Below are 15,372 nucleotides of genomic sequence, written 5' to 3'. Positions count from 1 at the left end.
TGCAGCCTTCACGTCCCAGGCTCAGGTGATCCTCCCATCTTAGCCTCCTGAGTAGCTGGGACTACACCACACCTGGCTAATTTTTTGATTTTTTTGTAGAGACAGGTCTTACTATGTTTCCCGGGCTAGTCTCAAGCTCCTATCCTCAACTGATCCTTCCGCCTCGGCTTCCCAAAGTGATGGGATTACAGGTGTGAGACACTGTACCCAGCCAAATTCTTTAAATTAATTGTTTTTTTTTGGAGACAGAGTCTTGCTCTGTCACCTGGACTGGAGTGCAGTGATGTGATTTTGGCTTACTACAACCGCCACCTCCTGGGGAAATATATTTTGTTAAGCACTATATAGGGCAGTGGTTTTTTCAAAGTGCCCGTACCAACCCAATTTTTCTAAATGAAATAAAACAGAATAAAAATTCTAACAGATTGCCTCACAGTTAGTAAGTACTGTCTCCAAGTTTTTGTTTCAGTTGTGGGTGTAGGTATGAATGTGAAAATGTGTGGGCACGCATGCACTGCTTCTTACTGTGGATCACAGTCAAAAAGTTTGAGAAATACTGCTAGAGGGAATTAAATAAACAACAGTTCTAGATTTAGAACAGTCCGGCCCTGCAAGAGTTGGCTTCTGTGGACGAGTATTTAGTACACAGTGCACCACCTGGCCTTACAGACATAAATCATCTTTAAAGAAATAAAAAATATCTTAAAAAAAAATCTAACTTTCCATACGAGGTGATGAAAGGATTGAGGAGACACTGGAAGGCAGAACAAAGTACCTTTTGGATATTAATTATAATAATACCTGACAAATTAGAATAGACGCAGAAGTGTTTGTTTACCATAATCCAACAAGAAGAAATTAGTCATATGAAATTCTATAATTTCTACTATACATATCATTTCCAAATTTTAGTTTAAACATTTTCTCACTTAGCAATGGTTTTTTATTATATCATACAAGCTTTAAATATATCTCAAAGAACCAAATTATATTATATTAGAGCAGGGTAAGACACACATTAATATCACAAAAATAAAAATTATAAAAAAGAGGGAAAAAAGGTAAATGTATCTGCTTTTAAGAAAATTATACTGCTCTCTGCTGTGTAATATATAAAAAGGCTTTTTCCCTTTGTGAATAACCTTTCAGATAAAAGCTATATTCCAAGATAATTTGGCTTTAGCCACCAGCAGACTATAAATAACTTATTTTTAAAAAGATTCACGCCTGTAGTCCCAGCTACTCGGGAGGCTAAGGCAGGAGAATCACTTGAACCTGGCAGGTGGAGGTTGCAGTGAGCCGAGATCATGCCACTGCACCTCAACCTGGGCATGGAAGCAATACTCCGTCTCCAAAAAAAAAAAAAAAAACCTGTCCACTCAAACTTACTTCTAAAATCTTCATATCTAAAACACCATTATTATGCTGAAAGTTACCTGGCTTACTTTATTTATTAATTTTTTTTTTTGAGATGGAGTCTCAACTGTCACCCAGGCTGGAATGCAGTGGTGCAATCTCGGCTCACTGCAACCTCCACTCCCCAGGTTCAAGTGATTCTCATGCCTCAGTCTCCCGAGTAGCTGGAATTACAGGCCTGCGCCACCACGCCCGGCTAATTTTTGTATTTTTAGTAGAGACGGGGTTTCTCCATGTTGGCCAGACTGGTCTCGAACTCCTGACCTCAAGTGATCTGCCTGCCTTGGCCTCCCAAAGTGCTGGGATTACAGGCATGAGCCACTGCACCCAGTCATCTCGGCAGTTATTAAAGAGCATGGCTACATACAATTACATACAATTTCATCAACCAATTGATTGACAGGTCTTCCAAATTCCAAAATATTCAAAACAAGATTAACTATTTTAAGTTCTTCATGTTGCTTTTTTGTTTAGAACTTTGGGGTTCTAAAAAGTTTAAATATATGTTACTTGTAAAAGTTACATTAAATAAAAAAGTTTTAATAATTAATTCATGAGGGATTGTGATTTCAATATTATGAAATGAGACAGTAAAAGAAAAAATTTGCCTGGGCATGGTGGCTCATGCCTATCTTCCCAGCACCTTGGGAGACCGAGGTGAGAGAATCACTTGAGCCCAGCAGGAGTCTGAGATCAGCCAAGGCAACAGAGTGAGGAAAAAAATACAAAAATAAGCCAGGCATGGTGTTGCACACCTGTAGTCCTAGCGGCTCAGGAGGCTGAGGTGAGATGATCTCTTGAGTCTGGGAGGTGAAGCTGCAGTGAGCCAAGATGGCTCACTGGGTGACAGAGTGAGACCCTGTCTCAAAATAAAAAATAAAAACTAAAAATAATTAGTAGTGGCTGGGCGTGGTGGCTCAAGCCTGTAATCCCAGCACTTTGGGAGGCTGAGGCGGGCAGATCATGAGGTCAGGAGTTCGAGACCAGCCTGGCCAAGAGACCAGCCTGGCCAATATGGTGAAACCCCGTCTCTCTTAAAAATACAAAAATTAGCCGGGTGTGGTGGCAGGCAATCCCAGCTACTCAGGAGGCTAAGGCAGGAGAATTGCTTGAACCCGGGAGGCAGAGGTTGCAGTGAGCTGAGACCACGCCATTGTACTGAAGCCTGGGCAACAGAGCAAGACTCCAACTCAAAAAAAAAAAAAAAAAAAAAAACCCAGTATCTACAAAACAAATCTCTCAAGTGTAATAATCATTTTAAATACATTTTCCATCATTTTAGCCCCTCTTTATTTAAGGATAAAAGAATACAGGGTTTGCTCTTAGGTTGACTTGGGAATTCTCTTAATATTGTGAAAATCCAAGCTAGGTCTTTGAGAATATATTAAAAAGTGGTTTGAAATTATTTCCCCCCACTAAATACTTCATTATTTTGTTTAAAATACGATATTACAGGGCTGGGTGCAGTGGCTCACACCTGTAATCCCAGCACTTTGGGAGGCTGAGGCAGGTGGATCATAAGGACAGGAGTTCAAGACCAGCCTGGCTAACATGGCCAAATCTCATCTCTACTAAAAAATACAAAAATAAGCCAGGTACAGTGGCAGATGCCTGTAGTCCCAGCTACTCGGGAGACTGAGGCAGGAGAACTGCCTGAACCCAGGAGGTGGAGGACGGACAGTGAGCTGAGATCCTGCCACTGCGCTCCATCCTGGGCAACAGAGCGAGACTCAGCCTCGAAAAAAGAAAAAGAAAAAAATAGGATATTACAATCTTCCTATGGATCAGTGGGGGGTATATTTTAAATTAAAAAAAATTAAAAATTAATACATTCACATACATCAAAATTTTAAGTATAAAAGAATATATAGAGACTACAGTAGCATTATTTATGATAGCCAAAAACCAGAAACAACCTAAATTTCCATCAATGATACAATGGACAAATAAATTATATACATACAATGTATATATTATAATTGTGGTTTATATGAGGACAAATTATTGTTACATACAACAATATGGACAAATCTCATAAACACAATTTTAAGCTAAGGAAGCCAGACACAAACAAGTTTATATGTATTCCACTTATATAAAGTTCAAAAAACTACTCTATGATTGCAGAACGCAGGATGGTGAAAACCTCTGGGAGAGAAGTAATTGGGAAAGGGCATGAGAGGCTACCAGGACATTAATCTTAATTCCTTATTCTTGGTACTGATTATACAGAGAAAATTCATCAAACTGTACACCTATGGTTTCTCTACTTTTCTGTAAGAAGTTAGGTTTCCTTGAGTCCCCAAAAACGGAATCAAAATTCCAAAGCTGAAAAGTATAAATGTATTAAAGACTATATTCTACACTAGCATTAAAAGACAAAATGAATAACCCAACACTGTGTATCTATATTTAACTCAGCTAAGAGTCATAACCCTCTGATGCCACATGTACAGTAAAGACCAAGAAATCAGGCTGTGTAGCCATTCTTTCCTGTTTTTGTTCTCTCCCAAAAATCCCATCTCGCCACATATTCACTGGTTTATCAAGGAACAGAAGAAACCAACTATCTGCTAGGCCATTTGACTTCAGTGAACCGGGGAAAAATAATAGTAAAAAAAAAAAACACAGACCAGGGGTAGTGGCTCATGCCTGTAATCCCAGTACTTTGGGAGGCCAAGGCAGGCAGATCACCTGAGGTCAGGAGTTTGAGACTAGCCTGGTCAACATGGCAAAACCCTGTCTCTACTAAAAATACAAAAATTAGCCAGGTGTGGTGGCACATGCCTATAATCCCAGCTACTTGGAGGAGGCTGAGGCATGAGAATCGCTTGAACCTGGGAGGCAGAGGCTGCAATGAGCCGAGATCACACTACTGCACTTTAGCCTGGAGGACAGAGCAAGACTCTGTCTCCAAAAAACAAACAAACAAACCACCCCTCCTCACAAAAAGTTTACTTAGCAAAATGTATGATAGTAAATCAATCACCTACATTTTGTTTGTTTAGTCATTCTGGGCTCACACAGCATTAGGGCTGTTACTATACATTCTGGCCAAATTAAGTTGTTTTCAGTATGCTGCAAAATCTAAGGTGAGTCCAAGACCACCATATGCCAATCCCTCTTTATCAGCAATTCCATACTAGTGACTGAGTCCACTGATGGGCAAGCCTGCAGGTGGCTCAATAATAAAAGAAAATAAGGATTAGCAGATTCTCCTGAGGTAAATCCTACTGTACTACTGATGTGTCTACCTTACCTGAAAAGTCTCTAGGTAACTCTTATGGGCTCACGGACTTATCACAATGCTATCCTGCAAAAAATTACAGAATAATTTCATTCTATAGTAACCTAAGGAAATCCTATTTTTAAAGCTGTATGCATGTAATAAAACTGTATACATGGCCCTAATTGAATTTACTTTTCAAGGTAATCAATCACTTGAACTATGTTTAAAAAAAAAAAAAAAAAGAGGCTGGGTGCAGTGACTCACGCCTGCGATCCCAGCACTTTGGGAGGCTGAGGTGGGCGGATCACAAGGTCAGGAGTTTGAGACCAGCCTGATCAATATGGGGAAACCTTGTCTCTACTAAAAATACAAAAAAATTAGCCAGGCACGATGGTGCGTGCCTGTAATCCCAGCTACTTGGGAGGCTGAGGCAGGAGAATTGCTTGAACCCGGGAGAAGGAGGTTGCAGTGAGCTGAGATCATGTCACTGCACTCCAGCCTGGGCGACAGAGCAAGACTCCGTCTCAAAAAAAAAAAAAAAGATAATGTCATCTTTACCATAAAGCTGCCTTTTTGCTAAAAAAACAAGAGAAGGAACTACACATATAATCTACAGGCCTAAAGCAGAGTTCATAAAATCTGACAGGTAAAGAGACCTTACTTTTCTTTGCTTCCCTTGCCAAAGTAAAAATTCATAAAGCACTCAAATCTATAGCCCCAAGAGCAGTTTATAATCAAAATCTCAGAAGAGCAATGGAAATTGTATTAGATAAAATGTTCATAAGTATTTTTAAAAATCAAACATAATTACTATATAAACAAACAGATTAAAATAAACAACTGATATTGCCACTGATTCTATAAAGCACTTCATGGCTTGCATTAACCATGAAAATTTATACAAAGCTTTGCACGTGATTCAACTCTGGACACAGAACCCATTGAGATACGTTAATGTCCTAAAACACCCCTTTCACTACATAAGCTCTGAATAGGCTTAAAACAAGCACAGCCTGTGGGTAGCACTGTAGAATTTGGAGCTAGATTTTACTGTCCCCACCAAGTTCAGCCAGCCATAGAGCAACAAATCAAAGTTCCCATAAGCACATTGCACCTGCAAGACTTAGGTATACTCCAAGTCAAATATTTGCAATTTTTTCATCCCAAATCTGCACAAATGAAAAAATGCAGATCACAGTGCCAGACTTCTATATCTTCTCATAAGACAAAATGATCTGTAGTTTTACTCCAACATGCTCCATATCCTAACATGTATTGAGTCTCTAATATGATCATATGCCACGAACTGCTAGGAGTTTGCATACATTATCTCTAATCCTCATAACAAATCCCATTCTGTTGATGAGGAAACTGAGGCCAGAGAGGTCAAAGTGACTTGTTCAATATCATAAGACCAGTAAATGGTGGAGATGGGGTTTTAAATCTAGTCATGCCTGGCTCCAAAGCATCATCTCCATGAGCCTTCTTCAGCTAACGTCACTAACCGCAGCACCAGTTCACCTCTATCGAAGTAAATTCAAGTGCTGATTGTCTGAAATGATGACACCTGAGAAAAATATCACACCTAAAATGGTAGCACAAGACCCAATACTTCACAACAAGGAGATGCAGTTATGTCCTTTAGAGTAACTAGTTTTATTTATTTTTTGTTTTTGTTTTTTGTTTTTTGAGACGGAGTCTCGCTCTGTCGCCCAGGCTGGAGTGCAGTGGCGCGATCTCGGCTCACTGCAAGCTCCGCTTCCTGGGTTTACGCCATTCTCCTGCCTCAGCCTCCTGAGTAGCTGGGACTACAGGCGCCCGCCACCGCGCCCGGCTAATTTTTTGTATTTTTAGTAGAGACGGGGTTTCACCGTGGTCTCGATTTCCTGACCTTGTGATCCGCCCGCCTCGGCCTCCCAAAGTGCTGGGATTACAGGCGTGAGCCACCGCACCCGGCCTAGAGTAACTAGTTTTAAAGGCTATGGTTCAAAATACAAGACAATCCACTTTTTTTTCCTGTTGTCTGTCAACTGACTTTTTATAACAAGGGAAATGAAACTCAAGAGTATATTCACATTTTTTTTAGTAAAATTATCTAAAACCCCTGAGAAAAGGGTGACTTCAAAAGTTATAGTTTACCTCTTTGTTAGGCTTCAGACATTCAAAAACAAAATCACATCAGTAGCATTACTAATCAACTTTTTTTTTCCACAGACTTGAAAAGTATTTTCTTACCACACTACGAGATTACTTCCCATACTTAGAACAGAAATGGAAACAGCTCTGGGTGTCACAAATCAGATCTTGAGACCACAGTTGCAGAAAGTAGGTGCTGTTTTCCCTTGAGTAGGAGCTGCTGATCTGAAACCTCCTAAGGGAAGGGTGTCTGAAGAAGAGTGTTGGAGAAACTAAAGCAAGCTGTTTGCATTAATGAGAGTGAACTGCTGGCACCACTACTCCTTAAGTGTTTCACTGCTATGCAATTGTTTTCCAGCTTCCAAGTTCTGAATCTGGCAGGGAGAGAATGCTGTTCTCACAACCGTATGTGTTATATGATCAGCTGCTCTATGATGTGTGGGTGTTTAACTAGGTAAGTGACTGGTTTAGAAGAGGTTCTGCAATACTAAATCAAGGAAGCACACTGTCCCCTAAGATTTTAATGGTCTGTCAGTATACTACCAAGTATATACAAAGAAAAGTAACCTATTTGCAACTCTGAAATGGTTTGGGTTTAGAATAGCCAAATGATTTCAGACAGTAAAACTTCAGGCATGACATGAACAAAAAATGTAACTTGTAATATAAGGCACTGGCAGCATGTTTATGAGATAATAAAAACGGCAATATTTGCAACTTCAGCATGCTTTCAAACTTCTGGATACGCTGCATAATTATTAGAATAAATGCTATTCTTCAGGTGTATGGAACAGGTTCTATAGGCAAGATTCCAAGGCTCCCTTGCCTACCAAAGTGTCAGTTAATATCATAAACTCCTTAGCTTCTCAGAACCCCACCCCCCAACCAAATGCAAAAAATATGAAGGTCTCAAAGGATTCTTTAAGTGAAAAAATGTCAGAATCGTAAGCTCCTAGAGAACCGGTACTGTGCTTAAAGTTACTACCCATTCCAACACTATCACAAGCTGGAATAAATATCTCTTGATTGCAATACGACCAAAAGGCAAAAGCTGGGTGCAGAGTAATTTAAACAAAAATAGCTGATATTTATCACCTGCTTATTGATAGATGGTGCAAAGTTCATCCTAGGTTCCAGATTCTAAATATGAAGGCTGAATTCCGTAACCACAATTAAAATCCTTCCATTAAAACAAAATTTCCAAATGAATGATTTTGATGGCACCATCACCATTGAGACATGAAATCACAGTTAACAAAGCTGAAAAAAAAATCCTTTTTATGGAGCAGGTACACCGTTATGAGAATGCTATAGCCTTCTTTTAAGAGATCAGATCAACTTCAGCCAACACATAAAGATTCAGTATAGGCATTATAAAACAGACCTTGGACTTTGCTGTTGAAATTTGCTACATTTAGAATCTGGTGCCAGGAACATACATTACCAATTGGTCAAATCTAAGCAAATTATTTGGACTCTAGCTTTAACTATTTCTGAAAGACTCTCACATACATTTCCTTTTTACAGTAAGACAAGGAAATGATAATTTACAAATATCTAACTTATCCTAATCAAAGAACAAAACACAAGGTTACATGCATAAGCTACTTTGTTGTTCATTGCTCAGGGCCAGACAATGTAACTCTAATCCTTAAAAGCAAAAAGAAAAACAACTAACCAACTAAACAAAACACACAACCCAAGCTCCTTTCACTTTTGCGTAACGTAGATCTTAACCTGAAGTCCGAGGACTAGCTTCAATTTGACTGTAATGGCACACAAAATGTGTCTATTTAATGGAGAAGATGGTTCTAAAGACTTCCATGACCCCAAAGATTACTAACCACTGAAGACAGGATCACTAAAACTTAGTGAACAGTTTAAACAAAATTATACTAAAGATATTATCTATCTGAATACTGTGCACCGTCCTGATATAAACAACCAAGCTGCCTGCCACCACTGATAATCAGTGGCAAGCCCCACCCACAAAACAGCCCCACTCGGCAACATCACCTGTATTCAGCTCAGACACCACACATCCCAGCAACAGCAGCTCCTCAATCCCTAAGCACACACATGTTGTCAATAAAGCATGTGCTAGTTGCCATTCCCAGAACAATACGGGCCTGGCCATCCTCTGGAAAAAAAAAAAAAAAAAAAAAATCCCATTCTTTCTTGAATACTACCCTACTAATACACTATGCCTTCATCATAGATCCCAAACATTACAACAAAATAGGAGAAACTTGCACATACCATATCTAATTAACTGGGAAAAAAGCATCACTCAGGTGTTCCTGAGGGTCCACGGGAGATGCACGTAAGGGAAACATTATGATAATGATGCTTGAACACGGGGACAATCTGGGGGCAAAGGCAGACTCACGCAGGAACACCCTGAGAACGTGGATGTGGAAAGCACCCTTCTCCAAAGGCACAAGCACATTCCTTTGATTGGCACAAGCCATTTCTGACAATGGATCCCGGTGACAGGGGCTGCTCAGCAATCAGGAAGTGAGTGTATGAGTGTGTCTGCGTGTTGTGGGGGAGGGATGCTCTAGTTGTGATCAAAGCTGGACCTTTTCAGAGAAGGTCTCGAATCCTGAAGACAGACTTCGAGGTGAGGCAGGGGCATTTATCATTTCTACTGGAGACATCCTTCGACAATGAACATGTTACGTGGAGATGTAACGGGGGTGTCACTACCTTTGGTGTCTCCGAGCTAAGAATCTTCAGCAGAGTCTGATTGGAGGGGAGGAGGAGGTGGGGGTGGAGAAAGGTCTGCATTACCCACTGGTGTGAGCGTGGGGCGGCCGGTGGCGGGTGTACATCAGACGCATTTTATCTGCTAGCGGCACAATACTCCCGGGGGTTGGAGGTTTAGGCGCAACCGCAGGGCGGGGGAGGTAGTGGGTGCAAGCCACCAGCTGCAGGGTAGGAGAACGCTCGCAGGAGGACCGGTGCAAATCTCCGCTCGGCCAGCTAACCCGTGCCGCCCCAGCCTCCCCTCAGGCCTCGGGGCGAGCGGACCCGCTGCAAAACTGCAGCCAAGCCCGGGTCCGGGAGGGAGGGGGCGAAAGGGCAGGAGCTGGGCACCCTCAGCACAAGCTGGCTGCCCGAGGAGCTCAGCGCCCGGGGCCTCCCAGCCGGATGGAGGCTGCTCCGGCCTAGCGCACGCAGCTGCCTCGGCGAAGGGTTACGCCGGCCCCCGGAGCCCGGGCCGGCCCGGCGGGCGGCGGAGAGGAAGGGCTGCCGGGGGCGCCGCTGCGACGGTGGCGAGTGCGTGGGGGAAGGGGCCCTTACTCACCCGGGCCGGCCGCCTCCGCCTCCGCCGCCCCGGCCGCCGCCTCGGCGGTCCATCCTTGCGGCGGGGGCCTGCAGCCGCGCCGCTCGAGTCACAACCGCCGGCTGGGCCGGCCCCTCCCCCCTGCCCAACGTCTGTCCTCAGGGCCGCTCCTCAAGACCCGGCCTCGGCCGCTGCCGCTGCCGCCGCCGCCGCAGCGCTACGTGGCCGCCGCTCCGACGTCTCGCGACTCCCTTCCCAGCGCGCGAGGGCGAGCGGGGCCGGCGGGGCGGGCAGCACGGGGCGGGCGGCAGGGGAGGGGGTGTGCGTGTGTGGATGTGTGTGCCGGAGGGGGCAGGGAGGGAGGCGAGCGGCTGCGAGGGCGCGCGCGCGCGCCCGCGGCCCCTTCCCTCGCCGGCCCCCCCGCCCAACAGGGATCCCGACACCTCCCTCCGCCCGCCCCCTCGGCATCCCGGCCGCTGGGAGCGGCGGCGCGCATGCGCAGCCCTCGGGCCGGCCCGGGCGCACCTTTTCTGCCTCCTGCCACATTGTGAGCGCTCCGCCGCCCAGATAACCGCCGGCTCCCCGCGCCACCCCCGCCCTTTCCCACTCCGCCCACTCCCGGCGCCCAGGTAAAGGCGAGAGGTGCGCATGCGCGGCGCTCTCCGTGGGTCGGGGGGCGTGGTTGCTGAAAGGAAGCCAAAGCGAACAGTTCGGGGGGTTGTAGCAGGGGGTACTGTGGGATTCCACAAAATAGGCGCGCATTAGGATGGGGGAAGGTAAAGTGAAGAAAGGGGCCAAAGTAGAAAAGTGGGTCGATGTGAGATTTGGAAGTAAAAGAGACTTTGACTAAAAATTTAACGACTGCTGACCTCCTTGTTCCTGAAGGGCAGTGGGAGTGACAGGGGACAGAAATCAGCTCGGCAGCATGCAAGCAGTAGTGGTCATTCGCCATATGAATGGTACCGCTAAAAACTGGAACAGTTTCAAGATTGCCAGGGTGCTCAGAAAAACAGATTTAGAGCCTCGCCTGTCCTGTGGCCAGGAATAGGGAAGGGGATGTGTGTGCTTGAGACCTACAGCTGCTGCGGTAAAGGAAGCCTCCATTGTATTACAGTATTATGACTAATTAGCTATTAATCATTAATATACTAAATGGTACTATTAGCTAACAAGGTAGCATTTATCCGAGTTCAGAGCTGAGAGAGTGTCCGTAATTGAAAGTGTTTAGGGTACAGGGAGAGGAAATGTACCTGGCAAGGTGAAGGTCTGTGATGGAAAAGACCCAAGACAGCAACTCTGAGGTCAGGGTTCCCTTTCCCACCGTAAACCAAACTTCCCTGAAGTTGTCCAAATCCTATCTTTTTTTTTTTTTTTTTTTGAGACGGAGTCTCGCTCTGTCACCCAGGCTGGAGTGCAGTGGCTGGATCTCAGCTCACTGCAAGCTCCGCCTCCCGGGTTCACGCCATTCTCCTGCCTCAGCCTCCCGAGTAGCTGGGACTACAGGCGCCTGCCACCTCGCCCGGCTAAGTTTTTGTATTTTTAGTAGAGACGGGGTTTCACTGTGTTAGCCAGAATGGTCTCGATCTCCTGACCTCGTGATCCGCCCGTCTCGGCCTCCCAAAGTGCTGGGATTACAGGCTTGAGCCACCGTGCCCGGCCTCCAAATCCTATCCTAATTGGAACTCCTTCCATTATTAAAAGCACACTTAACTAATGTTCTTGTGCTAAGGCTGACCCCAATAGCACATAAACATTTTCTTTTTCTTTTTTTTTTCTTATTTGAGACAGGGTCTCATTCTGTCACCGAGGCTGGAGCGCAGTAGCATGATCACAGCTCACTGCAGCCTCCTCCTCCCACGCTCACATGAGCCTCCCATCTCAGCCTCTGGAGTAGCTGGGACTACAGAAGTGTGCTGCCTCACCTGGATAATTGTTAAATTTTTGTAGAGACAAGGTCTCCCTATGTTCCCCAGGTTGATCTCAAACTCTTGGGTTCAAGCAATCCTCCCACGCCAGCCTCTCAAAGTAATGGGATTACAGGTGTGAGCCACCGTACCTAGCTGACATTTTCAATACACATGCAGCTACTTTTCCCTAAAATAGCACTGCTATGGTTTGAATGTGTCCCCCAAAGTTGACATGTTGGAAACTTAATAATCCCAATGCAAAAGTGTTGGAAGCTGGGGCCTAATAAGAGGTTATTAGGTCATGAGGGCTCTGCCCTCATGAATGGATTAATATCATAAACAGTGGGTTAGTTATCTCCAGGCGGGGCGCAGTGGCTCATGCCTGTAATCCCAGCACTTTGGGAGGCCAAGGCAGGTGGATCACTTGAAGCCAGGGGTTTGAGACCAGCCTGGCCAACACGGTGAAACCCATCTCTACTAAAAATACAAAAAAAAATTAGCTGGGTGTGGTGGCATGCACCTGTTATTCTAGCTACTCAGGAGGCTGAGGCATGAGAATCGCTTGAACCTGGAAGGCGGAGGTTGCAGTGAGCTGAGATCGCGCCATTGCACTCCAGCCTGGGTGACAGAGTGAGGCTCTGTCTCAAAAAATAATAATTAATTAATTAATTTAAAAAATAAACAGTGGGTTTGTTATCTCAAAAGTGGGCCTGTTATAAAATCAAGTTTGGACCCCTTTGCTCTGTTGCTCTCTCATGCACTCTTTTGCCTTCCTGCCTTCTGCTAGGGGATGATGCGTCAAGAAGACCCACACCAGATGTGGGTACCTTGATATTGGATTTCCCAGCCTCCAGAACTGTAAGAAATAAATTTCTATTCTCTTTAAATTACCCAGTCTGTGGTATTCTGTTACAGCAACACAAAATAGACTGCAACAAGCACCCCACTCCCGTGACCCAAAATCCTGAAGGGAGTAAGATGACCTGAATCTGGGACAAGGTTAGGGAAAAGATTGAAACTTTCTAAGCAAAGGGGTCCAAGAGCTGACTCTGTCCTTGACCCCTTCCCAGAATAGATGCTTGACTTTTATTACATTTGGTCTCTGGACTCCAGGGATAATTTTGGCAACTTTGGGTCATGTTTTTCAATAATGAGTTTTTTTTCAGTGAATAAACACTAAAAACGATACCATATTTCAGCAGGTAGAGAGAAAATCTTCAGGTCGAACAGGAGGAAATAAGCAGAAGTAATAAAAGGAGAGATAGATTCAATGTGAGAAAGAACATGGTATCCATAGGGGCTGGTAAGCCTGGGACATCTCAGTGAGATCAATGTCTTGCTTTGCCTTCTTAGACATTTGATCCATTCCCCACCCTTTGCTAGTCAGAGCTATCCAGCTTGGAAGAGGGTGTGCAGAGTGATGGCTAATGAATGAGGTGACTTTCCCAGTGTCTGTGACTCTTCAACTCTCTGAAGGGTTCCTAGTAACTAGGTATGGTTTTTGCAGGGAGGTTATGTCCATTATCTCTTTTTCTTTTTCTTTTTTGATGAAGTCTTGCTCTTGTTGTCCAGGCTGGAGTGGCGCTATCTCAGCCCACTGAAACCTCTGCCTCCTGGGTTCAAGTGATTCTCCTGCCTCAGGCTCCCAAGTAGCTGAGATTACAGATGTGCACCACCACGCCCAGCTAATTTTTGTATTTTTAGCACAGACGGGGTTTCACCATGTTGGCCAGGCTGGTCTTGAACTCCTGACCTCAGGCAATCCACCCGCATCAGCCTCCCAAAGTGCTGGGGTTACAGGCATGAGCCACCGCGTCCGGACTTATGTCCATTGTCTTATCAGACCTTCCAACAACCCTGCAAGGCAGACAGGACAGGTATTATTCCCAATGAAGGAAATTCAGGCCAAGGAATGTTTAATGGCTCAAGCAAAGTCACCCAGCTCAGTAAACAGTGGAGCAGAGCCAAAGCAGGCCCCAGCCTCCCTGACTCCCAGCCTGCTGATCTTTCAGAGGCTTTGACAGGCCCACTCTGAGAATCCGCCATTTATTCCCATGGAGTGAAAACAGGTGCCCTTAGCATGTGATGGAGAATAATTCTAACATTCAGTTCTCCTTCTCCATCTCCTTTATTCAATGTTTTTTCCTTCTTCTTTCTTTCTCTCCCCAGAAGCCTGGGACTTGCCTCTGTGATCTGGTGCTTTGGAGGACCTTGGGCCTCAGGGATAGCAAGGTCCCTTTCTGGAGATTTCAGTTCCTCTGCCCGCCCTCCTTTACCTCTTTCTCCTCACACATCTGTCCCAGGTAGAGGGTGAGGGCTGCCAAGCAATGTTACCACTTGACAGACCACAAGAGGGCTAGTTCCAGTGCCTCCCTTGTTCAGCTGCTGACACTGCAGCTTGGCAGTCATTGAAGGCAACATTTAGCTCCCACATCTGACCTGATTGGAAGATCAGGCTTCTGTCATCCTGGTTTCCTGGCCTTGGATAGTTCTTCACTAACTTTTAAGGCAGTGGGCAGAAAGCAGCAGAACCCTGTTTTTTCTTTTTTGGTTTTTTTTGTTTTGTTTTGTTTTTTGAGACAGGGTCTCCCTCTGTCACCCATGCTGGAGTGCAGAGGCGCCATCATAACTCACTGCAGCCTTGACCTCCTGGGCTCAAGCAATCTTCCCACCTCAGCCTCCTGAGTAGCTGGGGACCACAGGTGCTTGCCACTGCACCTAACTAATTTTTGTATTTTTTCGTAGAGATGGGGTTATGCCTTGTTGCCCATGCTGGTTTTGAACTCCAGAACTCAAGCAATCCGCTGGCCTCAGCCTCCCAAAGTGCTGGGATTATAGGTGCGAGCCACTGAGCCTGGCCAGAACCTGTTTTTTTGTTTTGTTTTTTGTTTTTGTTTTGTTTTGTTTTGAGGTGGAGTTTTGCTCTTGCTGCCCAGGCTGGAGTGCAATGGCATGATCTCAGCTCACCGCAACCTCTGCCTCCTGGGTTCAAGCGATTCTCCTGCCTCAGCCTCCCGACCAGCTGGGATTACAGGCATGCGCCACCATGCCCGGCTAATTTTGTATTTTTAGTAGAGACAGGGTTTCACCATGTAGGTCAGGCTGGTCTCGAACTCCCAACCTCAAGTGATCCGCCCACTTTGGCCTCCCCAAATGCTGGGATTATAGACATGAGCCACCACGCCCAGCCCAGAACCTGTTTTTTAATTTAAAATTCTTATTTAAAAGTTCTGTACATTTTGAGAATTCTTAAAACCTTCACGCATTTAATTTAAACAGCAGCAGAGATATCTGGTTCCTGGTAAAGTGAACAGGATGTCTTGATACAAGCTCCCTGCTCACTGCATTTCCTCACCTCCTAAATTCCTAGGGATGTACCTCCAGTGAATAATAGT

The 15,372-nt window shown here is 44.9% G+C and overlaps 2 protein-coding genes and 1 long non-coding RNA gene across 8 annotated transcripts in view; 1 reads left to right on the top strand and 2 right to left on the bottom strand.

Moving 5' to 3' along the window:
- LOC144335612 (uncharacterized) overlaps positions 1 to 4,544 on the bottom strand; it is a 77,743-nt gene extending 73,199 nt beyond the window's left edge. Inside the window, exon 1 of the long non-coding RNA XR_013406562.1 lies at positions 2,989 to 4,544. This is a non-coding gene — a long non-coding RNA (uncharacterized LOC144335612). The remainder of the gene's footprint in view (positions 1 to 2,988) is intronic.
- ZNF652 (zinc finger protein 652) overlaps positions 1 to 15,372 on the bottom strand; it is a 102,734-nt gene that overhangs the window by 57,051 nt on the left and 30,311 nt on the right. Inside the window, exon 1 of one of the 6 annotated variants that reach the window (XM_015119236.3) lies at positions 10,596 to 10,699. The exons of 1 other annotated variant lie outside the window; for it this stretch is intronic. The gene's annotated coding sequence lies outside the window, so the exon portion shown is untranslated. 6 annotated transcript variants of the gene reach the window in all.
- LOC144335565 (uncharacterized) lies at positions 9,099 to 14,549 on the top strand. The gene is made up of 6 exons (XM_077971043.1): positions 9,099 to 9,104; positions 9,372 to 9,404; positions 9,512 to 9,582; positions 9,797 to 10,699; positions 12,765 to 12,835; positions 14,147 to 14,549. Exons 1-5 carry the CDS (start codon positions 9,099 to 9,101, stop codon positions 12,769 to 12,771), a joined length of 1,020 nt encoding a protein of 339 aa, XP_077827169.1. The 3' UTR covers positions 12,772 to 12,835; positions 14,147 to 14,549.

Source organism: Macaca mulatta, chromosome 16, assembly GCF_049350105.2.
Source record: "Macaca mulatta isolate MMU2019108-1 chromosome 16, T2T-MMU8v2.0, whole genome shotgun sequence".
NCBI classification, from domain to species: Eukaryota; Metazoa; Chordata; class Mammalia; order Primates; family Cercopithecidae; genus Macaca; species Macaca mulatta.
Note: the sequence above shows the minus strand (reverse complement) of the source record. Positions and strands in the feature narration are given on the sequence as shown.

Excerpts from the sequence above, each read along its gene's own strand:
- LOC144335565 (XM_077971043.1), top strand. Across the intron at positions 9,405-9,511 it reads TCCTGAAGACAGACTTCGAG|AATCTTCAGCAGAGTCTGAT; the intron begins GTGAGGCAGGGG and ends CTCCGAGCTAAG. Across the intron at positions 9,583-9,796 it reads GGTCTGCATTACCCACTGGT|GCCTCGGGGCGAGCGGACCC; the intron begins GTGAGCGTGGGG and ends GCCTCCCCTCAG.